Source organism: Glandiceps talaboti, chromosome 13 (genome assembly GCF_964340395.1).
Source record: "Glandiceps talaboti chromosome 13, keGlaTala1.1, whole genome shotgun sequence".
NCBI lineage: Eukaryota > Metazoa > Hemichordata > Enteropneusta > Spengelidae > Glandiceps > Glandiceps talaboti.
Window position 1 is genome coordinate 707,794 of NC_135561.1, and position 27,207 is coordinate 735,000.

The 27,207-nt window shown below is 35.8% G+C and overlaps 1 protein-coding gene across 1 annotated transcript in view; it reads left to right on the plus strand.

The window, feature by feature from the left end:
• The window catches only part of LOC144444613 (syndecan-4-like), a 79,558-nt gene that overhangs the window by 43,340 nt on the left and 9,011 nt on the right, over nt 1–27,207 (plus strand). Inside the window, exons 3-4 of the mRNA XM_078134098.1 lie at nt 20,339–20,433; nt 25,533–25,797. Coding sequence (XP_077990224.1) covers nt 20,339–20,433; nt 25,533–25,797 — 360 coding nt within the window. The remainder of the gene's footprint in view (nt 1–20,338; nt 20,434–25,532; nt 25,798–27,207) is intronic.

The window sequence follows — 27,207 nt, forward strand, 5'->3', positions numbered from 1 at the left end:
TTCAAAAATCCCATACAACCTACAGAAGGGTGTATGATGCATGTAATTTTGTGGAATCATCATAGAATCTGTGTAGACTTATACACTAGGCCACTGGTATTGTGACGACAAATTTCTGAATTGATTTGGATGAATAAAGGTTATTATTATAATAATAGAAAAATTAAAATTATTGCCATGGACATACAAAAAATAATAGTGAGGGTAAGCAGAAAGAAATAAAACAGTCCTTAAGACAAGATTGTAGTTGATTTAAATCTACTAAATTATTGAAAGTAGGTCAAATTAAATTACCATAAATATGATTTATTATGGCTAATGGTTTATTGTACATTTCACTTGTGTTATTTTTGTAAACCAGTCATTCAATTGTTACAACAAGCTGCTAAATGTTGGCATACATGTGTGAAATCATCGGAGAATTTCACAGCAAACGCATTCAAATGTGAGTATTTTGATGTTTCTATTGAGGTCACAGCCAAATATATCTATCCGGGAATTATATAGATTATAAGTAAAATCCTGAAATGTTCTGGTTTTTAAAGTGAGAAGGATTTTAACAAAACAGCTGTGTTATACTAGTATGCAATTTGATTTGATCAAATACAGGATCAGTTTGAAACGTGATAAAAACCTAAATATTTTATGTGGACCTTGTTATTTGATCTTAACCAATATTTTCCTACCCGCTCTTAAATGTGTGAATTCTATCTAAAAAATTACAAGATATGTTGTCAGTATTGAATTTTGTATGAACAGATGTAGAATTAATTTGAATTCTTGAAGAACGTAAGTATTTTGTATTTTACAAAGCATTTGTTGTTTGATAAATCCTGTACATTCCTAATAATCATATGTCCAACCTAAGTTTTTAAAATGTGTTATTGGCCATAAATTCTTTATGTTCAGTAAACATGGTAAGTTGGAATCATTGAATACACGTACATATTAAATTAATATTCTGAAAACTGAAAATATTTGTCTTATAAATTATATGTCCCCTATGAATTGTGTAGCCATGTATTATCCATGTACAGAACCAATGCAAAAGTTTCAGTTATTTTGCTTGATGATAAAAAAATTGAGGCGACAGTACAATTTAAACTTAATTCAGATTTACATGACTTACAAAGGTTTCCACCAGGTTTTCCACTAAAAAATTAGGATATTTTATAAGAAATATTATGACATTTTTAGGTTTATTACCAAGTTTCCAACCAAAATTATGAGACTGTGGAGAATTGTTAAATTTACCAGATCTGTTATAGTGATTGTGGTAAAAACCTTTGTATGGAGAATTGCTAAATTTACCAGATCTGTTGTGGCGATTGTGGTTAAAACCTTTTGTTAAAACCACTGAGACATGGAACTAGTCTGATTGCGGTTTTAAAACCTCTGTTAAAAGCACTGAAACGTGGCATTAGTAAAACTGTGGAGTAAAACACGACACATTTGGTTACCATATTATTAGTCTACATTTTATATGTCCAGGGATTGGAAGGTCAGTCATACATTGATTAAATTCTAGAAAAATGTTACTTTCATTAATAATATAGCAGACGTTAAAATTTTGTGAATTTCTTTTCACCATGGTAATGTATTATTCAGAGTTTTCATTTTGTGTCAAATTGCTTTCAGAATGATAAACAAACGAAACATTCTGGTTGGGAATTTTTCTTATTTAGATGATTTTAGTGTTTTTGTGGACTGTAAAATATGTTGTGTATATTCAATCCTAATCATGTGTCTGTTTTCAAAGTGATATCCGTTAATGTGGCACAAAATCTCATATTTTACAGATTAATATTTTCATAAATTTCAAAATTTTTAACTCCTAAAGTAGCAACTCTGCAAATGTAATAATTCCATGTATATATTATAAAATATGGAGATTAATAATGAAACACTTCTTCTATATTACAAAATGTCAATATTTGTCATTTGTCATTTTGTTAACAATGGAATACTATAAAGTATTGAATATCTAGAGACATATAGTTTCTATAGTGTTTTTTTAGCTCCGCTGTCAGCGAAAGCTGAAAGCGTAGCTTTAGGTATAGGTGGGTATTGAGGTATAGAGAGTAGAGTGAATCATAGGTGTCCGTCAAACTTTTATATTTTTACTATCTACTCCATAAGTGACAGTCGGAATTCTTCGATATTTGGTGTGCATGTTCCCTGGGGGGAGGCTATTCAGATTTGTTCATGCCAAGTTGATCTGTGCCATTTTCAATTTTTTATGATTTTTTTTCATAAAATGTCATTTTCATCAACTCCTTGAAAACCTCTTATTAGATTGCTTTGATATCTGGCGTGTTGATGCGCAGGGGGTAGCTTACTCAGATTTGTTAATTTCAAGTCAGCACATCCTCATTTTTATTTTTTATGATTTTTTTTTTGTAATTTGAAAAAAAAATGAATATGTTAATGAGCATAATGACCGACGCCATATTGGAAATCAGTCGACGAGACTTTAAGTAAACTGCCACTTTTCAAAAGACACTATTGACGTCAAACAAGCAATGTAATATGTGCTATAGTCATAATTCTACGCATTGGGCGCCCAAATGACAAGCGTTTGTTCGAAACAGGGTTGTAAACTTCAAATCCAATTCTGCACCCTTCTACATTATCAGCCAATCCGCAACATCCTCATTTGCATACTCTATCCTGATTCGACCAGAAGCTGAAGGTGACCTCATTCGACCGAGCGATTTTCCACAGCAAGTATCTTGAGTATCAGCACAGGACGTTCTTAGTACTCACTAAAATCACACTTCAGACCCACTATAAAAGTGTGATGTTTTCAGATAACATGTAACTTGTGGTTAATTCTATATTGTCGTGCAATTTGGAATGACAGTGAACCAGAATTCAGACAACTTGCGTAAGGAAGGGCATGCCAGGCATGCGGTTGAAGTTTAAATATGGCCGACAGTTCACATGTAAAGTTAAACGACATGAACGTGTCTTGCCTTTCCAAAATGCAAATATTTGGCAAGTAAAAATAATTAAAATAATTACAACTTTAATTTGGCTTCAGACTTTGCATTAGGTTTTGCGTATCTTTCCCCGTTTTACATGTAAATCCGAAAAGGTTCTCTCTCATCATGTCATCAGTGTCAGTGATCATACCGCGCGGGGTAGTCCTCGGGTGCACGAGTCTGTATTACTGACTTGACTCTAAACACCGGAGGGGGAGGGACATTTGTCAGAATCGAGTCCCGAATTCCTCCGTATGCAAGCAGGACTACGTGCGGGGCTTCTTTGAGTACGAGCGAAGTGAGGCATGTTGAGGTATTTTGTTGAGAATTATAAATATTGCGAAATGTCAAGTACAAGGTTTAAATACAATGGAATGATGCTGACAGGCGCCGGTCACAAAAAACACTGTGAATTACAATATCAGACGATGTACATGTATGTATTAATCGCCGACAATCCACCCGTATGCACGAGGGACTAACCCGGAAGCAAGTCGTTGTCAGCCATACGTTACAGTGGTAACATCGTCCGAGAAATCGCTGCGTTCAGAGTGTCACTGTCATTATTCACAGAATTGTTGTTTTCGAGTGAAAACCCGTCTTGAATTGTATAACTCTAACAAATGAAGACATGTCAAGTTATATTTTGAAAGTTGTATCGCTAGTTTGAGACGATTTTCTCACGTACTATAGTACTATCGAGGCTTACTTGGAAGTAGTAGGACCTTACTCCAGTTCATCGGGAAGTTTAGCCAGTCCGATGATTCTTTCTGGTTTAGTTTACAACACTTTTGATCACGCAGATTTTGTTGTTGTGATGAAAAGAAATTAAAAAAAGATCATTTCAACCATTTCGTTGTGTTTTCTTTGTGAAAGGTAACCGAACATGAACGAGTGTTACCACTGTAACGTATGGCTGAGAATGACTCTCTTCCGGGTACTTGAGATTGTCGCCGTACGCAAACTAAGATGGCGATTAATACATTTCTTCCCTATATATATCTACCACAACTAGAACAAGTTGAATGTTGTTGACTTTGTAAATTTGTTAGAAAATTGAAATTCAAATTGCCTCAAAATTATTTTAGATCCCTAGTTTATTTCATTCTTCATTAAAATTTTCCAGGGTTACAGCTGTAAGACACTGGAATTACTTATAGCCAACCTCAAAATCCTCTTTTTTTCTTTTTCTTGTGTGCATTTCCCAGTCATTTTTTTCTGAGATTTTGTGCAATTTTTCATAACAGTAGATTTTTGTTATAAAATGGTGACTATGGTATAAAAGTACAATACATTACCAACTTCTGTGTAAAATGTGTTTTATAGTGAGACATCATATGAAACCACTAACCACTTTATTGCATCGCTAAAACAAAACTGCATAGTGACTTGAAGAGCTGAAGACCTGAACCACTTCTACATGTCACCAAAATAAAAAATTAAATTAAAAAAAAACAAACAGCGGAGCTATTCTGACCGATAGGTCGCTTGTTTTTATTATCAGACATTTCATTAGAAATGCTGTGCTATAACATTTCCTGCATGTATTTGAATATTTTCCTAACATCCCACTTTTCTGTATATTATGCTTTGTAAGTTTTCATCCCATAAAAATCTCTTGTTTCCTCCCTTTTGAAGTCTGCGTGTATCAAATAACAAATTCTTCATTTGTTGCTCATGTAATGTCTTACAAACATATGTACACATGCACGTACGCGCGCGTGCACACACACACACACGTACACACACACACACACACACACACACACACACATACACATACACACATACACACACACACATGTATGTATGTATAGATTGAGAGTCATAAAGAACACTAGCCTAACCATTCAGCCAGGTAATACCAGCTATTGATGTACTCAAACAGTTCATGAACGTGACCTTCATGTAGCCTCCTCATCTCAAAATGCATGACCCCCCCTATTGATGGAGTAATCCTGTCGTAAAACCACCCTTAGGGTGAAAATATCAAATTGAAGCAGTGGTGAAAAGGTCAGGTAAAAGTGCATTCTGTTGTTCACTCTTGAAACCTCAAGAGAACAAGTTGTTCTAGCTAAGTGCTGCCTAGTGCTACTTTATATAGCTATTCAGAACACACTTTTCTTCACACTGTATGTGGATGGTAAGCTGTCTTGTGATAAATGTCTCACATCTGGAAGTATATGAAAGGTTTGCTGTTTTTAAATTGTTTGAAATAATAGCGTTGTATGTTTTCTAATAGATATTTTGGTGGTTTTTAAAGCAATAACTTTCTCACTGCTATCTTAGACATTTTTAAGCAAGTTTTTATAGTTTAGACCTGTCCAAAAATTGCTGTGTGAATGTTCTTTCTCTTTTTGACTTACAAAAATAGGAAATAAACAGTCTGTCATACAATGATACATAAATGCATATACCTTGGTTAATGGCCAATGTTGTATCTAGATTTAGATTTTAACAGTTGAGTAGCCAGAGCTATATTGGCCATGAACAAAAGGAACCTGATCTTCTCCCTATGTTACCACTGAAATCCAAGACTGTGAGATTCAAACATTGGGGTTTAAATACACACTGGTTCATTTCATGTGGTCTTGCTGATGGTAGGAAAGCTTGGTACCAGTATTCCCTACCAGAATACAGCATATCTGCATAAAGATCATTGTTATGTAAAATCATATTTTTCCCTTTTAAAGTGCTATGATGTAGAGAAAACAGAGCATATTATCAATTGCTGGTTACATGAATATTAGTTATAACTGTGTAAAATCAATTGTTTGGAATACAGATTAGGGCAATATGACTCTTTTGTTAGCCCAGAGTCTATTGTCTCCCAATAGTCAACATCTTCACATGACTTGACTAGACTAATAGAGTGCTAGCTTAGACACTAGTGGTCTTAGTTATACAGCATGATGGTTATAGCATAGACATTGAGGAAAGTTCAGCATCTATGGTTATATCCAGCTAGTAAGACTATAGACTTAAACGTCAGTGTCATTGTGTTCTATACTATAGTCTAGTTCTATCCCTTCATTAAATCTCAAGATTAGAGATGATTAAATACTACCATATTGGCATTCCAGATGAATGGTTTCACTGAATTATCATAAAGTCATGGAAATAATCAATTAGATTGACATTATTTATTCTGTGTTGGTTTAACTTTATATCTGTGAATTACCATTGATATGTGTACAGTTTTACAGTACAGGTACTAGTATACTGTGAGGTATAAGGTGTGTACACCTATTTAACAGTATATTAACACTTGATTGCTACTCAATTGTCACATTGACCATTGCACTGCATGTTACGTACCTCTACTATATCCTGTTGTACTGTGTTTTTGCCAAGGTATGAGAACCTTGTTAGTAACAGAGGTGGCAAATGTGGTAAAACTGGCATAGTACACCCCCCCCCCCCCCCCCCGTAAAATGACCCTGATAGATTGCACATACTTGAAGTACTTTCCACCCACAATAAAAACACATTGTATGTCTATATCCAATAGCTTTGTCAAATTTAACATATGATCAACTGTAAAAGCACCAAAATAGTAACATTAAAAAAGGAATTCAGGTGTTCAAACAAGTTTTATTGATATGTTGTGATAAATTTATACATTCTGAGATGTGCTGGTGGGAACTATGATAAGAAGAGTATTTTTGGCCTATAGTTATATTATGTAACATTTAAAAGATGTACATGTGTGTGTGTGTGTGTGTGTGTGTGTGTGTGTGTGTGTGTGTGTGTGTGTGTGTGTGTGTATGCATGCATGCATGCATGTATGCATGCATGGCATGCATGTATGTGTGTATGTGTCTGTCTGTCTGTCTGTCTGTCTGTCTGTTAGGAAAATTTGCCCATGTCGCCCTCCATAAGTGAAATAAAAAAGTAATTTAATAATGTACGTGACATAAATTATGCAGTACAGTACTTACTGCTAACAAATTATACTTGCTGACTATATGGAATATTTCCATACACTAACAGTTAATAATTCACATGTCATATTTCACTAATTGAACCACATCAATTGAATTACAGTATGTAAACACTATTGTCATTTAACATGTCTAGTGTTGTTAAAGATATATGTTTATTTTCTGGTAATGCTGTACATATCACATATATGATGTATATCATATTTGAAGTGTTAAGAAATGAAGAAATGGGGATTAAAATCCAACATACCCACCACATTTCATGCAAGGACAAGTCAGGTTATATGCACAGTGTACATGTAGGTTAATTTTACTCAAGCACATGATACATGGTGGTAAATGACAACATTTGATGTCTTTCTTATTCAGCTATTCATTCATTTATCCATTTGTTTGTTTGTGTCTGTCTGTGTTTCTGTCTCTGTCTGTCTGTCTGTCTGTCTGTCTGTCTGTCTGTCTGTCTGTCTGTCTTTGTCCATTCATTCATCCATCCATCTATTCATCCATCCATCCATCCATCCATTCATTCATTCATTCATCCATCCATCCATCCATCCATCCATCCATCCATCCATCCATCCATTCATTCATTCATTCATTCATTCATTCATTCATTCATTCATTCATTCATTCATTCATTTTGCTTCCTCCACTTCCATTTCTTGTCATACATTGATGTGTCAATGGTATAGTGTGTAGAATGTAAAAAACCTTTCTTTCTGACATGGGTTCATAAAACTATGATTAAATATATAAAATTGTCAGTTGAATTATTCTGGTCCATAAATCTTATCAGTAAAACACATTAAATCTTGGTTCATTCTTTAGATTTATTATTTCATACATCAGGCAGGCACTAGAGAGTGTGTGTGTGTGACTGGTGTTATGTCTAGTTAGCTTATAGACAGTTAGACTGGTATAAACAGTGATGTTGTATATTCACTAATGTGTGTCACCATAGATGAATTATTCAGAGATTTTAACTAGAGAAATCATGTGCACACATCAACATATCAATCTCTCAATCGTCATCATTGGTTACCATGGTAATGGATGATGCAGATGTCACAGTGAATTGTAGATGTCTTGTTTCAAATCTCAGGAGGTCTGAAATTAAAGTAACGTACTGAAAGTCTTGTGAGTCCTTGTTTCCTAAATGCTACATAGGAAAATTTGGTAGAGGTTTTAGATTTAACTACATTTTATTAGCTCCGCTGTCAGCGAAAGCTGAAAGCGTAGCTTTAGGTATAGGTGGGTATTGAGGTATAGAGAGTAGAGTGAATCATAGGTGTCCGTCAAACTTTTATATCTTCACTATCTACTCCGAAAGTGACAGTCGGAATTCTTCGATATTTGGTGTGCATGTTCCCTGGGGGGAGGCTATTCAGATTTGTTCATGCCAAGTTGATCGGTGCCATTTTCAATTTTTTATGATTTTTTTTCCAAAAATGACTTTTTCATCAACTCCTCATAAACTTTAAGTCAGATTGCTTTGATATGTGGTGTGTTGATGCACAGAGGGTACCTTACTTAGATTTGTTAATTTCAAGTCAGCACGTCTTCTCTTCTATTTTTTATGATTTTTTTTTTGAAATTTGAAAAAAAAATGAATATGTTAATGAGTATAATGACCGACGCCATATTGGAAATCACTCCGCGAGACTTTAGGTAAAGTGCAACTTTTCAAAAGACACTATTGACATCAAACAAGCAATGTAATATGTGCTATAGTCTTAATTCTACGCATTGTGCGCCCAAATGACAAATATTAGTTCGAAAAAGGGTTGTAAACTTCAAATCCAATTCTCTATCCACCCCTCCTACAGAATGGTTCATTCCAGTATATGCACCTCCCTCATGATCAAGTTTGAATGCCTGTGAACTGAAGTGTATGGGACGATTTTTGACAGAGTCAGTCGTCAATAAAAACGATAATACTCTTTCTAAAATTACCACATTTTGAAAGGGAAAGTACTTTGTGGTTCATTTATGGAGTTTTGTTTTTGTACGATCAATATTGGTGGCAAAATTACAGCGTCAAAATTGCCGATGTGGTAGTTCCATACGGCGACAATCTCAAGTACCCGGATGTACGAGGGACTAACCCGGAAGCTAGTCGTTGCCAGCCGTACGTTACAGTGTTAGCATCGTCCGAGAAATCGCTGCGTTCAGAATGTCATTATTCACAGAATTGTTTCTTTCGAGTGAAAACCCGTCTTGAATTGTATAACTCTAACAAATGAAGACATGTCAAGTTATATTTTGAAAGTTGTATCGCTAGTTTGAGACGATTTGCTCACGTACTATCGAGGCTTGGACCTTACTCCAGTTCAGCGGGAAGTTTAGCCAGTCCGATAATTCTTTCTGGTTTAGTTTACAACACTTTTGATCACACAGATTTTGTTTTTGTGATGAAAAGAAATTTAAAAAAAGATCGCTTCAACCATTTCGTTGTGTTTTCTTTATGAAGGGTAATCGAACATGAACGAGTGTTACCACTGTAACCAGGAGGGTCTATGCTGTAACGTATAGCAAGGGTTCGACATACACGTACACGCTGGTCCGCTATCCCGCGAGTCGAGTAACTTTCTGTGATAGGTATATTAGTAGGGAGCTCAGAATTCAAACCACCGGCTATATGATGAATTCACGGTCATAGTAAAATTCATTTGATTTTTAATTTGCTATTTTGACCAACTCCGGTTGTCTATTCGCGATAAAATTACGATTAGTTTGGAAACGGGGTAGATTTTCTATGATTCCGTGTCATAAAAGCATGTGTTGTGTAGTTTTCGAAAAGCACACCCGGTGGGAAAGTCGCCCAACAGGCGATCTCGCGCCATTGCTGTACTACGTGGCACTTTATTCTGGCGGGGTGTCTCTTGAAAACGGGAATAGCGAAGGATGAGCCAATCAAGTGAGACCTTTCAAATGTAGCTAATATTATAGCCAATAAAATTAGTTGTACGATGATTTGTGTATAATAAGGGTAAGGCTGGCCTCAACACTGTACTGGCCACGTTCAACGGAAGTAAGTGAAGCTCAATCCTAACAATGGTGGCTGTCAAAATCGGAGACGCGATTTGACCGTGTTGTTATTTCAGTGAGTTTATTCAGCAAGAAAACAACGTGTTCTATGTTTTTGTACTTCCTACATGATGTGATGATCGTTTTTTTACCGGTACAACTTACAGCCTACAATGAAACTGCTAACTTAGTTAGTAACACTGACACGGTACGATTCCGTGTTCCGTGTTCATGTTTTGGGGCACATTTCTAAATACGCGAAACCAGTTATTGAATGTGTAGTGGATATTGATATTCAGTTTGAAAAATTAAAATCCTGAACTTTATTTTGCGAACGGTTTTGTCATTTCTTAGTAATTATAGGGCCGACTGTATCACGTTTAACGTTTATGTCAACCCGGAAGTACATAGACACGAAAATAGACGAAGTGACTTGTACATGTAATTAGTAACAAAATTTTGCTGTAACTGCTGGTAACCTTCAAATTTATTTATTTTTATGTTGTAAATACATTCTAATATGCACTAAGGACAACACTATAAAGACTTGCTCCATGGGAAGGTAATTTTTTGTCTTTTAAAAATGCAATAGTTAGATCAATGTGTACCAGAAATGTTATGAGCTAGAAATAAGACCACATAACATCTTATTACTCCCCCCCCCCAATTAAGACAAACTACTCACAGAAAGCAACAAAAAAGAGAAGAAGCTCCAAAACATAAAAAAGAGAATAAAATTACAGTAATGAGTTGATGATGCACAAACAACTACAAAGAAATAGACAGTTCAATTACAACACACGGTTTGAAATAAATATGGGGTTTGGAAAAGTGAATTAGAAGTAGAGCAAAAACTAAGAGAGATGAAGAGCCTAAGTGAACAAGCAAAAGCACTTAAAGATAGGACCACCACATTTTTTGCAGGACTACTACGTTATCAATTTTCCTAGTCCTGTGGGATAGTGACTTTTTTACTCTAGTGTCGAACCCTGAATTGGCTGAGAATGACTCTCTTTCGGGTACTTGGGATTGTCGCCGTACGGAAACTAAGATGGCGATTAATACATTTCTTCCCTATATATATCTACTACAACTAGTACAAGTTGAATGTTGTTGACTTGGTAAATTTGTTAGAAAATTCAAATTCAAATTGCCTCAAAATTATTTTAGATCCCTAGTTTATTTCATTCATCATTAAAATTTTCCAGGGTTAAAGCTGTAAGACACTGGAATTTATAGCCAACCTCAAAATCCTCTTTTTTTTCTTTTTTTTGTGTGCATTTCCCAGTCATTTTTTTCTGAGATTTTGTGCAATTTTTTATAACTGTAGATTTTTGTTATAAAATGGTGACTATGGTATAAAAGTACAATACATTACCAACTTCTGTGTAAAATGTGTTTTATAGTGAGACATCATATGAAACCACTAACCACTTTATTGCATCGCTAAAACAAAACTGCATAGTAAAGAGCTGAAGAACTGAACCACTTCTACATGTCACCAAAATAAAAAATAAAATAAAAAAAAAAAACAGCGGAGCTATTCTGACCGATAGGTCGCTTGTTGTAAATAATATGTAGTCATTAATGTAACAACGACTAATGTTAAATAGGATATTTACAACTGTACACTTTAAGTTAGAATTAATCATTATAGTGAGTAAATATATCAGTTGTCAAATATCCAGCCACTCTTGATCATGATGTGTCTATTTTTCCAGTGTCTTTCGTGTAAGCATCATGTGTGATTGATGGCATGTAGGAAATGGAAATAATACATTACTACTTAGGATATTGTGCTGTGCTTTACATTTACGTGTATGTATCCGTAGTTGAATATTTTGTGATGGGTTTTGAGTCCCTGAAGACATTATACATGATGTAGTGTATATCTGTAAAGCTGAATTTACTACAGTGTGTATGGGTATTACTCAAAATAAATGGTCTCAATCATGTTTATAGCCTGGAACCTATTCTCATTACATGCCATTCCACTTCCCTTGTATGCATAGTGACGGACAGCATGGATTCTATGTGTATCTTGAACTTATGACATTCACCATGTGACGTAGCTTTCTTAACTGAATATATTTGATTTATTATTGAATTGTGTGTGGAGTGTCTTCTCAAATGTATAAGTTGTGATTAAAAACATTAGAAAGATGGAAACGTTGTAAGCATCTATCACTTGGAAGTGTATATATGTACATTGACTATTTGTTAAAATTCTGATGTGGTTTTCTCAACTGTATATCTGTGATTTATTGTGGAATTGTGCATGGAGCATGTTTTCAAATTTATCCATTGTGATTTTAAAATATTTGAGAAAGACGGAAACCTTCTAAGCATCTATCACGTCGATCATAAATATAAATATATAAATATGTTGACTTTTTGTTAAAAAATTCTAGTTTTCTCTTCTCAATATCATTGATCATGGTATTGTGCATGGTGCATGTTCTCAAATTTATGTTCTGGTTAAAAACATTGGAAAGATAGAAACATACAGGACTATCATTTTGAAGTATATAGGTATGTTGACTTTGTTAGAATTCTAGTTTTCTCGGCTTTGAATATAATATCTTAGTGATCATTTCTGATTAAAATGTAAAAGAAAGATTGCAGCCTCTCCTTACATGTAACATCCATCACTTTGAAGTATTATGTGGATGTTGACTTTTTTCGAACTTTGATGTAATTTTCTCAATTGAAGATCTTGTGATTAATTATGGAATCACACACACAGCATGTTCTCAGATTTATGTTTCATTCTTTTGATTAAAAAGTAATGCTATTCAAACAATGGGCACATCTATCATCCTGTAGTAAATCTGTGATAAAATTATTTATTTATTTATTTCTGATAAAATTATTTATTATAGCCAATTCTGTATTGCATCAAATTTTGCTCCCTGGCCAATGTTCTGCTAAGCCTAACCCTTTAGCCTACAGTGGCTTGCATTTATGAATGCATTTGAAAACGTAGTAAGTCTTACTATTGGCGTAAGCTGTAAGCTGATATTGGAAATAGAATATAGATGTATTAATTTATATGCATTATTTACATTGTGATATCATACATGTACATATTCTATGTCTAGTTAGGCCTGTGGTACAGATTTGTTAGGCCTGTGGTACAGATTTGTTAGGCCTGTGGTACAGATTTGTTAGGCCTGTGGTACAGATTTGTTTGGCCTGTGGTACAGATTTGTTAGGCCTGTGGTACAGATTTGTTAGGCCTGTGGTACAGATTTGTTAGGCCTGTGGTACAGATTTGTTAGGCCTGTGGTACAGATTTGTTTGGCCTGTGGTACAGATTTGTTTGGCCTGTGGTACAGATTTGTTAGGCCTGTGGTACAGATTTGTTAGGCCTGTGGTACAGATTTGTTTGGCCTGTGGTACAGATTTGTTTGGCCTGTGGTACAGATTTGTTAGGCCTGTGGTACAGATTTGTTTGGCCTGTGGTACAGATTTGTTTGGCCTGTGGTACAGATTTGTTAGGCCTGTGGTACAGATTTGTTAGGCCTGTGGTACAGATTTGTTAGGCCTGTGGTACAGATTTGTTTGGCCTGTGGTACAGATTTGTTAGGCCTGTGGTACAGATTTGTTAGGCCTGTGGTACAGATTTGTTTGGCCTGTGGTACAGATTTGTTTGGCCTGTGGTACAGATTTGTTAGGCCTGTGGTACAGATTTGTTAGGCCTGTGGTACAGATTTGTTAGGCCTGTGGTACAGATTTGTTAGGCCTGTGGTACAGATTTGTTTGGCCTGTGGTACAGATTTGTTTGGCCTGTGGTACAGATTTGTTAGGCCTGTGGTACAGATTTGTTAGGCCTGTGGTACAGATTTGTTAGGCCTGTGGCATATATTCGTTAGGCCTATGGTACAGATTTGTTCTGTGTAATATGTATACATTGGCGTTCTCATTTCCTGGTGTATATGTTGGCCCTAGGTTTGATTTGTCAATCGTTCATACAAATTTGATAGTACACATTCATATTTGCGTCACTAGATATATAAATGTTGTGCATGTACTGCATACATGTAGTAGTTCAGAGACTTGCCTATCTGAGACAAAATAGTGGTTTGGTAAACAAACATTTTCAGAGACTTGCCTATCTGGTTTGTGAACAAACATTTTCAAGCCTGATAACCAAGTCTCTGGGTTAGGCGTATAGATTCAAACAATATTTATGTGTTAAACCTTTCATGTTTTCAGTTCCTTGTGTATATCTATTGGACTATAGGTTTCATCCTTGCTTGATTAATACATATTTCATATGGTATGCTTTCATGTTTTCACTTCCTGGTGTATATCTATTGGACTATAGGTTTCATCTTTCCTGGATTAATACATATTTCATATGGTATGCTTTCATGTTTTCACTTCCTGGTGTATATCTATTGGACTATAGGTTTCATCTTTCCTGGATTAATACATATTTCATATGGTATGCTTTCATGTTTTCACTTCCTGGTGTATATCTATTGGACTATAGGTTTCATCTTTCCTGGATTAATACATATTTCATATGGTATGCTTTCATGTTTTCACTTCCTGGTGTATATCTATTGGACTATAGGTTTCATCTTTCCTGGATTAATACATATTTCATATGGTATGCTTTCATGTTTTCACTTCCTGGTGTATAGTCATACATACCATAATATTGGTGGGGGTCCCTGGGTCCCATGGGACAGTGAGTGCCAGTGTTTGTATATGGACATTGTCATGGGACAGCAGGTGCCAGTGTTTGTATATGGACATAGTCATGGGACAGCAGGTGCCAGTGTTTGTATATGGACATAGTCATGGGACAGTGAGTGCCAGTGTATGTATATGGACATAGTCATGGGACAGTGAGTGCCAGTGTTTGTATATGGACATTGACATGGGACAGTGAGTGCCAGTGTTTGTATATGGACATAGTCATGGGACAGTGAGTGCCAGTGTTTGTATATGGACATAGTCATGGGACAGTGAGTGCCAGTGTTTGTATATGGACATAGTCATGGGACAGTGAGTGCCAGTGTTTGTATATGGACATTGACATGGGACAGTGAGTGCCAGTGTTTGTATATGGACATAGTCATAGGACAGTGAGTGCCAGTGTTTGTATATGGACATAGTCATGGGACAGTGAGTGCCAGTGTTTGTATATGGACATAGTCATGGGACAGTGAGTGCCAGTGTTTGTATATGGACATAGTCATGGGACAGTGAGTGCCAGTGTTTGTATATGGACATAGTCATAGGACAGTGAGTGCCAGTGTTTGTATATGGACATTGACATGGGACAGTGAGTGCCAGTGTTTGTATATGGACATAGTCATAGGACAGTGAGTGCCAGTGTTTGTATATGGACATAGTCATGGGACAGTGAGTGCCAGTGTTTGTATATGGACATAGTCATGGGACAGTGAGTGCCAGGCTATTTACTCAATTGAAATTAAAGAAAGTACACATACCAGTAAAATGATGAATGTGAAATAGTTATGTAAAAGTCTTTTTGTGTATTGATGTAGTGTACATGTACATGTATGTATATAGTATGTCAATATTTGCATCACCATGATGTATATGCTGTCACCCTTGTCAGTATCAAATTACAGTATTGTACAGTATTGTGAGCAAGAATTTTGATGAAGACATGCAATTTGACTTCAACCATTCTTAATTTTGGAACATAAATGTAAGTTGATATGCGTAATTTGTGTATGTTTTATCCAGTCTATGTCAAAGAAGTATAGCTCACAATGTGAATTTCTCAGCATCACTTTGCAAGTGAGTAGCCTTGACTCCAGTCATAGGTGAAAGACAAGCACCTCAAAATACCCACATATCTGGATTATCGGCTAACAAATGAGTACCGGGATAGTGAAATCAGCCAAGTTGATAAGGGACTCCTAGTTTTCATGTAAGCTATGTGTACATGTATGGTTTTTACCTTGTCAGTATTTAGACACATTGTTTAGAACGTGACTATGGTGTACATGTAGGCTGGCTTTTGATAATAACTTCTAGCATGCTGTGCCAAGTGATATTATCCAATTCACTTGGGTTCTGTTTGTACATGGTATGTAGTTGAAAGTTGTATGGTGGTTGTAGTGAAATGTTCTCTGTATACTTTGTGCTTTTGATTCATAATTCTACCCAACACATGGATACTGAATGTATACTTTGACCATGTCAATATGAAACCAGTTGTAGATTAAAAATGAATAGTTCAGTTAGCTTGTTTATGGTGCTGTTGTAACTTGTTGTGAAGTATTTTATAACACAGCTACAGCAGTGCTGTAAACAGACTAAAATTTAGTTGGAAATTTGATGAATATGGTTGTTAAAAATGTGAATTGAACCATCTGTGTACGTACAATGCATAGTGTACACAATACAATATATTTCAAGGTAACCAATATCAGATGTTGTTGATGGAATGTAGTGTAGGTTGGAATTTAATGAAGTGACCCCAATTTTAACCTATTCTCCATTTTCAATTTTAAACTCATCTCAATGTATGTTGATAATCTACTATGAAATATAGACAATTATTGAGTCAGAATCTAAATTTCATAGATTGTGAAGGGAATACATTGTCACTTTAAATACATTTAGGTCATAGGCACTATATAATAAGTATCAAATTCTGAACTCAATATTATGTGTGCTTCCTCGTCTTTATTGGTTGCCATGGTGACAGGTGCTCTTCAAAGGTTGCCATGGTGACTAAAATTTGCATGTTGATATCTGGAATGAAAGATGGAATGAATTTTAGCAAGGATCAACATTCAACAAGAACGTTATATTCGTACAGTGGTGTACTAGTATATGATAAGTTGGAACAGAATAGAATGATTTTATCAAACATGTATTGTATGACAGGTTTTTAATCCAAAAAACCCCAAAGACTGAAAATCAGTATTTGTTTGGACATGTGGTAATGAGTCTCTGAATGTGTATGTTTCCTAGGTTAATGATTTTCTGCCATAAATGTCATATTAGTAATAATTGAAATATGATTTCCAGGCTACATATATAGCAGCACAGCACAGCACAGCACAGCACAGCACAGCACAGCACAACACAACACAACACAACACAACACAACACAACACAACACAACACAACACAACACAACACAACACAACACAACACAACACAACACAACACAACACAACACAACACATCACAACACAATTCTCTGTCTAAAAACGCTAATGGAAAGAGTATGATTTAACACAGTTCATAGTTGTGTACTGTACTTCTTTTCCCAATCGAAATTCTACAGAGAATGTCTTGATACGTCCTGATTCCTGACAGATTACATGTTTAATATTCCCACTTGTCAGAATTCAAATTGAGTTCACCTTGTTGTCATTAGACTAGCACACCAATAAATCTTTCTGTGATTGGTGACGTGAAAGAGTGTCTAGGGAGATGAAGGTTTGATGACGCAGGTTTTAATGAGACTTGGCTTATTAAAGAAACATTGTAGGTAACATTTCCCCACACAATGTACATGTACATAGGCCAGAAAGATGACAATGTATATTGTATGAGGTGCATGTACTATAGGTACTTTTGATGTGCTAAAATTCACAAAGTATAAAGGTGAAAGCAAGTGATAATCACCAGTGTATTACAACCTGTGAATAAACACTGATGCATTTGCTTGTTTGTGGTAATTACAGGTATGAGACAAGGTTTATATAAACACTGATGCATTTGCTTGTTTGTGGTAATTACAGGTATGAGACAAGGTTTATATAAACACTGATGCATTTGCTTGTTTGTGGTAATTACAGGTCAAGGTTTATGAGACAAGGTTTATGCTGTAATTAGTGTCAGTAACTTATCAAAACATAAACAGGAGCCCAGATCCCATGACACACTGTGCTCATAGCACACTACATTGTTATTGTTATTGATGATGATGATGATGATGATGATGATGATGATGATGATGATGATGATGGTGGTGGTGGTGGTGGTGGTGGTGGTGGTGATGATGATGATGATGATGATGATGATGATGATGGTGATGTTGAGGCAGTGATGATGACAGTATTGGTGGTTGAAGAGGAAATATAAATGAACTATGTTCACCTCACTGCACTCTGTGTTTTGAAACCTCAGCAAAATCTTAAAATCAAAGACATAGTGGCATCAAATTATATGCAAATATAGTACTGTTTATAATAAAGTAAAAGTAAATGAAGACTTCACAAAAGTGGTACAAAACTAGCATTTATCACACTATACTGAAAACGTTGCAAAAATACTGAACAGTAGATGAAAGTACATGTATGTATCTTTTATCAGACTCCACTACTACCTGTTTTGAAGCCTCAGCAGAAAACCATACTATAGTATAAATGAAGACTCAAGGACACTTTGGCAATTCACCTTTGAAGCTACTGTGAATACCATATATCACTTGATGTAATTACAGGGTAATAGAAACTGCTAGTGAATCTCAGGAGAGACTTAACTGGACTGAATGATAAATTCCCAACACCTGATTACAATAGATAAACATGCAATCACATTCAGAGCACAGTTCAAGACTGTAAATTTAGAATAACTGCAAATTGGCATGCATATACTGTCAAAAAAGTCCCCAGTGTTCATGTGTTTTCTTATTCTGATTGTGTATAAAGTGTATTTAGAGTCTGTGCTATATGCTCCTGTGCTAGTCTTTCATCTATTGATTAGGGGCCACTGGACTCGCACTCTCAACTTGGTGTATCCCAACGATAATGTGTTATGTAAATGTTGACGTGTAAAATCATGAAGTTACTCTTCAGAACCCAAAGTTGATAAAAAATACCTTAAGTTTATTTCCTGCAGTAGCATTCTCCCTAGTCTGAAAGATCGAGTTGTTGGTCCAATTATGTAACCACTCATCCAGAAGTGGAAACGAAGACTGAATCTTTCAGGCTAGATTCCCTGTGAAATAATATTTTGCTGTGAGGGAAAGTTGTGTATTTTGTGTGATGAACTGACAGTGTTTACAAATAGTTGTCCAGTTAAACAATGACTGTGATTGTTATCCAAATTGTTATTTATTTGGATAAGTTTCACTATTGTTAATCTGAAGTCAGATTGGCTATTGGATAAGTTTCACTATTCTTAATCCAGATTGGCTATTGGATAAGTTTCACCATTGACATTGTTAATCTGGTCAGATTGGCTATTGGTATTGGATAAGTTTCACTATTGTTAATCTGAAGTCAGATTGGCTATTGGATAAGTTTCACTATTGTTAATACAGATCCATATGCATGGATAAATGTTTAGTAATGGATGGTACTTGTGTTAAATGAAGGAATGTTGTCCGTCTGCATGGATAAATGTTTAGTACATGGTACTTATGTCTAATGAAGGAATGTTGTCCGTATGCATGGATAAATGTTTAGTACATTCATAGACAATAGAGAGAGATTGTCTATGGTACATTATACTTATGTCTAGTAAAGGAATGCTGTCTATATGTACAGATAAATATGCCTTTCTTTATATTCCCTACTGCCAAAAGGTCAGTGTAAGGGTGGAAGATAGTGATGTACATAAAGAAAATAACTTGTACTAGTTATTGTCATGTTACATGTAGTTACATTTGTGAGTGTAAAAATAGGCCTGGAGATATTTCGTTTTGAATAAAAAGCATTGGGGTTTGAATGGAAAACATTTCAGAAATTAAAAGTCTGTGTTTGCAGTAGCCCAAGTATGCTTTTTCATAAAAGTAAGATATTTACATTGTAGTAGTACAGCTGAGTGAAATATTTCAGACAATTAGATATTCAAGTTTAGTCCTGAGTATGTTTTCTTTGCTGAAACAGTCTGTTGATGGAAGACAATATTTTATCTAGTTGGGTGACATGGTTCAGTGAAGTGTAGAATTAGTTTGGAGAGAATACTGGTGTATTTGTATATGTAATCAAGCAGTGATAAATGGTTGTTGGAACATCTTTTTATTGGAAAACAGGAAAATACTTGAGTGTGTACGTTTAGTAGTGAATAATTCAGATTGTATGTCAAGCCTCTTAATCATAGCAGATTGCTATAGTTCAATTGTAGGAAATACTGAAGTGTGTGCACGTATGTTGATATACTAGTCTTTGTTTGGCATTATGGAAAATAAATTACATACATGAACTGTTAAACCTGTTCCATGGACTTGCATTAAAATTAAGTGTCAAATACATCGGCCAGGGTGAAATATTATGTACATGTATGTGTTCTCATACCTTTAGCTAGGAAACATTAATGTGCAGTGTACAGGAATCGATCCCAGAAAACGTGAATGAACGAATATGTTTGTGAGATTTATGTAAAAGTTGAAATTTTCTGACAAGGCTTTTTTTTTGGTGTGTTTTTCAGATTTAACAGTAGTACCTGAACCTGAACCACAAACAACAACACAGGCGCCCAAAAAACCAGTCAAACCTGAAAAACCAGATAAGCCTGTAAAGAAGGTGAGTTTCACTTGTTCTTTAAACTAGTCATTATTGAAACTTTGAGATACACATGGCCATTTAATATCATACACAGGAGGATTCCATTCAACCTTTTGCACAAAGATGATGTATTAAACTTAGCACAAAGATGATAAACTAAACTTAGCACAAAGATGATATGGTGAATGTAGCACAAAGATGATAAACTAAACTTAGCACAAAGATGATATGGTGAATGTAGCACAAAGATGATAAACTAAACTTGGCACAAAGATGATATGGTGAATGTAGCACAGAGATGATATGATGAATGTAGCACAAAGATGATAAACTAAACTTGGCACAAAGATGATATGGTGAATGTAGCACAAAGATGATAAACTAAACTTAGCACAAAGATGATATGGTGAATGTAGCACAAAGATGGTAAACTAAACTTGGCACAAAGATGATATGGTGAATGTAGCACAAAGATGGTAAACTAAACTTGGCACAGAGATGATATGGTGAATGTAGCACAAAGATGGTAAACTAAACTTGGCACAAAGATGATATGGTGAATGTAGCACAAAGATGATAAACTAAACTTGGCACAGAGATGATATGATGAATGTAGCACAAAGATGGTAAACTAAACTTGGCACAGAGATGATATGATGAATGTAGCACAAAGATGATAAACTAAACTTGGCACAGAGATGATATGATGAATGTAGCACAAAGATGGTAAACTAAACTTGGCACAAAGATGATATGGTGAATGTAGCACAGAGATGATATGATGAATGTAGCACAAAGATGATAAACTAAACTTGGCACAAAGATGGTATACAGAGTAGAAGACAAAAATAAGGAAACTTTCAGTGGCTACGTGTAAATGACACCATCTTTTTCCTGGTGTCATTTTGGGAAGTGTTCTGTCACAGAAATGATGGATGTTGAGATAGTCGCAGTGTGTCATCACTTCCTACTATGTATCTTTATCAGATACTGTGGTATACTTTTTAAACGCTGGGAATTTATTTTGGCTTATTTCGCTGGAGGAAAAAATACGCGAAAATTCATTACAGCGGAATGGTGTTTGAAGTATGGGACGTCACTATGACCTACTTCTACTTGACCTCTCATTACAGTTTCCTTATCTTTGTTCCATCGTTCTCAACGGAAATTCAACGTCTAAACATTCAACAAATGTTCAACACACACAATCACGGGCACACACGCAAACAAACTTATAAACAAAATATTCCATGAATAAAGTTTCATTGAAAAAATACTTGTCGTCTTTATTGCAATTTTAAACACACACAAGAAATGTTCCAGAATAAAGATTCATTGCAAAAAATCACAGTTGTATGTACTTGTATTGACATAAAGACAAATTGAAATTTTACAGAAATAACTTTAAAAAAATCTTAGTTGCTTGTCATACTAGTAATGTCAATAAATTAAAATGATAACTCAAGTGTTCGTCATATAAAGTTCGATAACAAAATTTAAAGTACTAGCTGCTAGTAAATGAAAATTAGAATAGCGTCTTGAAATCAAAAACCTTGAAGTACACACTCACAATATGTGCTCACTTTTCATCTACAAAAGTCCAGCTTGATGAAAACCATCACGAAGCAAATCGATTCGCTGGGCAATGTCGTCATGGCACTTGATCAGCCATCTGGCATGGACTGGTTTTAGGGCGGATGTCCTCATATCGATATGTGGTGCGGGTAATGCGTTCCCGTCATCAGTGTCAGTGTCATCGTTGGGTAGTGATTCCATTACTCTCTCTGCATACCAGGAATTGAAGTTTGACTTCAGGAGATTCTTGTACTCTTTATTAACAGATAAATCTAGTGGCTGTAACTTGTCTGTGCAACAGGCTGGGATGTAGACGATTTTGATGTTGTTTTCGTCAAGCAGCTTCCTAAGTTCTTCTCCACGATGAGCCTTGTAAATGTCGAACAACGCGAGTGCCTTCTGATCAGTTGACAGGCCGAGCCGTTGGCGTTGATTTGTGATGTACGGAATGACGACTTTCTGAACGTATCGTAGCATCGATGATTCGTTGCTCCAGTGTGAAGTTGTATGAGTAATGTCCCAATCGTCTGGAAAATTGATGTTTGGATGACATCGGTCGGTTTTTCTGGCGTAGATGACTTGCGGTGGAAGTAGTTGTCCCGCCATTGATATTGCAAGCAATACCGTAATCTGCCGTTTGTCATCAAGGCCAGAAATAGTAATCTGTCTACTTCCCCTCTCTTCAAGTGTCCATTCGCCTCCTGGTAACATACTGACACCGGTCTGGTCCCAATTCACAACCATCTCTTCAGGAACGGAGTAGTCATCCCTTACTTTCTTCACACGTGCGATGAACTCTGTCTTTATCACTTCGAAGTCCTGAGGCAGTTGCTTCACACTCTTTGTACCCTTTCGCCGAACAAAGTTCATTCTGTGGAGAAGTGATTTTGCCCACGTACTGGTAACTTCAATGTGTCCACCAAATTCTTTCAGTTTTGATCTGTCATTTTTCATCATGATACCAATCGCAGCAGCCATGACGAGGCGATTGTTAATGACACCACCACTACGTCTAACTTGGCGGACCCATCTCTGCACTGCTCCGTCCAACTCTCCAAGCATCAGTGGTTGACCTCTGTGACCCTTTGGCAGTGACGTGATGGGTGTACATTGGTTGCGTCGTTGAAGCTTCAAGTAACTGGCCTTCATACCACGAACTGTACTCTCATTTATCGATCTGTTGAGTTCTTTGGAAAACCTTCTCGCCGTCTTGACAACTCCGATTTCTATGGCAGACTTTGCAATTTGTGCCCGTTGCTCATCAGTGTAGAATTTGTAGTCACCACGCTTTCTCTTCCTTGGATTCACGACATCGGCGATCACCTTTTCAACTTCGTTATTTGCAGCTTCAGTCAAAATTGCCTCTTCTTCGGTCATACAAAGTCTGGGATCAGGTAAACCTGGAGTGCGTGGAGGATTTGCTTGTTTTAACCAGCGATACAGCGACATGTTTTTACGTTGAAGACAACGAGTACTATGGTAAAAAAACGTTGTAATCCATGGGTTTATAAGCATGAAATTCGTTTGATCAATGCGGCAAGCTGTTAATATTCCTTTAGAATGTTTTGAACATTGAGTGTAAGTTTCAAACATTTAACACAAAATTTTGCCGCTAAGGTAAGAAAATAAAGGATAAATTTACTAAAACCGTCAAAATTACCACCTTTACCCGTTCTTTGTACAATGTACTTTGTAGATTCGCCCGACAATATCACAACATTCACACTTCCTTACATGTCACCATGAAAACAACAGTATCAAAGACTTTGCCGACTTGATTGATAGCGTAAATCACCATTGTGTTTATTCAAATTTGTGACCGTGTGACCAAATTATGCAGGCTAATGATGACTGACAAGTGGAGTTGATGATCGCTCCATTCTTTACCGAGATGAACAATAGGAATAGAAGTGGGTTGAGCGAAAATTAATTCAGGCCAACCTGTCAGTTTTAGTAACTAAGCGAAAATAGACTCCAGCGTTTATAAAGTCTTCCACAGTACATTGAATTGGTGTGTGAAAAATCTCACCAAACACATTGAGGAACAAGGTTAACTTAACAAAGATGTGCAATGATAAAGGAGATTTTTGAATGTCTGTGTTGAGATGTCAGTAGTCTGTTGAGATACATTTATAGTGATATTCCTTCCTGTTAGAAGCACAAACAACTTAACAACAAAATCCTTTGTCATCTGTTGTGTGAAGCACAAAAACTTGACAGCGAAAACTAGTTTGGGCATTTTCCAGTATTATTATAAAAGTCAATGCACAATTTGTAATTCCTTCCTTCTACTTCTGATTCTTCATTCTTTTGACTCCTCACTTTACTTAGTTCAATCTTCAGTTTCCTTGATTTTAAATAATTTTTAAACAGGTTGCAAATTCAGTTATGGTTTGAGCTGATTTACTGAAGAACTTTGAACACTTAAAACTACATGTAGTCAATCACCAATCCCAGACATGTCAGGCTAGACATGGATGTCAAAATAAACATATATTTAGCAGCTGTTACCTGGTTGTAAATGAATGTTTTAGTATGTGTCAAAGGAAAGCGGATTGTATATTGTTCAGATCCATTTACCTGTCAGCATGGCATTTTGCCCAGTGTATACAAATGATACATTTTTACGTGAAAAAATATTTCACCCAATTAAAATCACACATACACCTTTTTTTACCAGTTTATTTTGAAAATAAGCATGAACAATCATTGACAGTTTACCCAATTACCTAGAACAGGAATGTGTTTGTTATGTACACAAGTGCACTCAATAGTTTACAGCAATGCAAGTTTCTGTCTAGTAGACTGGCCACTTTACATTTCTGATCCATGAAATCTATTGTTTACAGCGATATTGACAAGTTTGGCTCTTTCTCCAGACAAAAACACCTGTCATTCAAAACTTGAGTGTATATTTAAATAAATGATTGCATGAAATGCGTATTGACAAATGTATTCATAGTGGTATAGTCAGCAGTATAGTGGATTGTAATGAGTAGTAGGACACGTCTTTTAAACAGTTTACTGTAGTCAGAGTAATGTAATCAGTTCCTCTTCTATATTCACCGTACCTCAGTTAAAAATCAATATATAGTACAGTAGACAGACATACGTCATGTACAAAAAAACTAAGTGGGTTAGTAATGAAAGGATTTAGACAAGTGAAATGTGTCGCTTACATGTATATAATTGTCTATTGATTTCCATGGGTCTACAGAATAGACTGTCACCTTATAAATTTGGTCAGTCTAGATACACTGCTTCATAGTCTATGTACACAGGACTACTTGATCAACCTAGAGGTATAATTGGGGACCTGATAGGACAGATATTGCTATATGAAGGTTTGCTCCTATGTGCTTACAGAGGCTGCAGTGGACTTTATACTTACTGGCATGGTGAAGAAGTATAAAGGCTGTTGTGCCATTATTGATCTGTGCCAGGGGTAATAATTGCAGCTGTCTGAGAAAATGCTATATGAATATATTAGTTAGTATTCAGATATCACTTGAAAAGTCATCTTTTGTTTATTTTTACCACAGCCTTTTGTCACAACTACAAAAGCCACAGTTACAGAGAGTGAAGATAAGAACAAGGTGCCGGAGGTAGAAGACGAGATTACAGTTGAACCTGGTGATAAATCAACAACCATGTCCAATGAACTTGGACCAGGTTACAAGGGAGATGTAGAGTTCAGTACGGGACCACCAAATGCACTGGATCCATTAAATTCAATTGAAGGAGAAACAGACAAACAGTCAACATCATTCATGGGCTTACTGTTCTCAAATCCAGCTATACTTGCAGGTCAGTGTTTTGTCTTGTACATCTTATGAAAGTATAAAGTATTGTGTAAAACCCACTTCAATACATGTGTAAATCTTGGATTATTATGGCCACAAGAGGGCTTAAATACCAGGGTTTCAAACCCAGGTTATTTCATCAGTCAAGCCATAAGGACTACATAAGATTTTTCTTCTATTCTGGACCAAATTCATATATAGTTCTACCAGACAACTGTTTTTTCACACCTAATTTTTAATCCAACACCAAACTAGGCCTTGAAACTTGTAGTTACCACTATAGTGGACACTAATCAGTGAATTTAGAAAGAGGATGAAACACCTTTGTTCACTGTTTAGGAAGAGAACAGAGTAAGAATGTAAGAAGTGTACTTCTAAAGTATACATGATGCATTATGTATTTGGAAGAACCAACACAGTACATTATACTTTCTCTCTATGTGAATTACTGGGGTAGGAGAAATTTTATGAATGTTGTGGCACGATTTGGTCTTGATTTCCCATTGAAACATTAACATCACTGTTCCATAGTGTGTGTGTGTGTGTGTGTGTGTGTGTGTGTGTGTGTGTGTGTGTGTGTGTGTGTGTGTGTGTGTGTGTGTGTGTGTGTGTGTGTGTGTGTGTGTGTGTGTGTGTGTGTGTGTGTGTGTGTGTGTGTGTGTGTGTGTGTGTGTGTGTGTGTGTATGTGTGTATACACACACACACACATCTCTAGAATATTACTGTAGTGTAACTATTCAGCAAGGTTTATACTCAGTGCAAAGATCTATTAGTCAGAAACTAAATATTATATAGTGTGTGTGTGTATATATATATATATGAAGTAGACCTCTGAGGTGTAAAACTAGTCAAAGATTCAAGCTGTGTTTGTACTCAATATTACTGACTATATATTGACAGAAACAGGGCAAAATTAATGATGAGTGTTGTATGTTTTGTGAGGGGAGGATTCGATTAGTTGTGTAACAACTACTTCCATACCCTTTTCCCTAATAACATGTTTATGTATATACATAAGGATATTTTGTTCTGTCCTGTAATCAAATTTTTTGTACGGGGAATAAATTATTATTAAATTACTACTGATAATGTATATTGCTACAACTACTCAGCTACAAGGGTTATGCACTGTGCAAAGAGCATGGCCAGATCCATTGATCAGAAAACAGAATTTGATGACAGTAGCATATACTGTGACATGATTGAAATACAAAAAAACATAGTCAATCCTGTAACAAGATTTATTCTACACCCTTGAGATGGTATCAATAATACCTTAAGACCATGATAAATTAGGTAGCCTTTCAAATGTTTCGACTTAATGAATACAGTGTATATGTATCGTATGTAGTTTATGAAATGTTAACTTAATGAAAACAGTGTATATGCATCGTATGTAGTCTGTGAAATGTT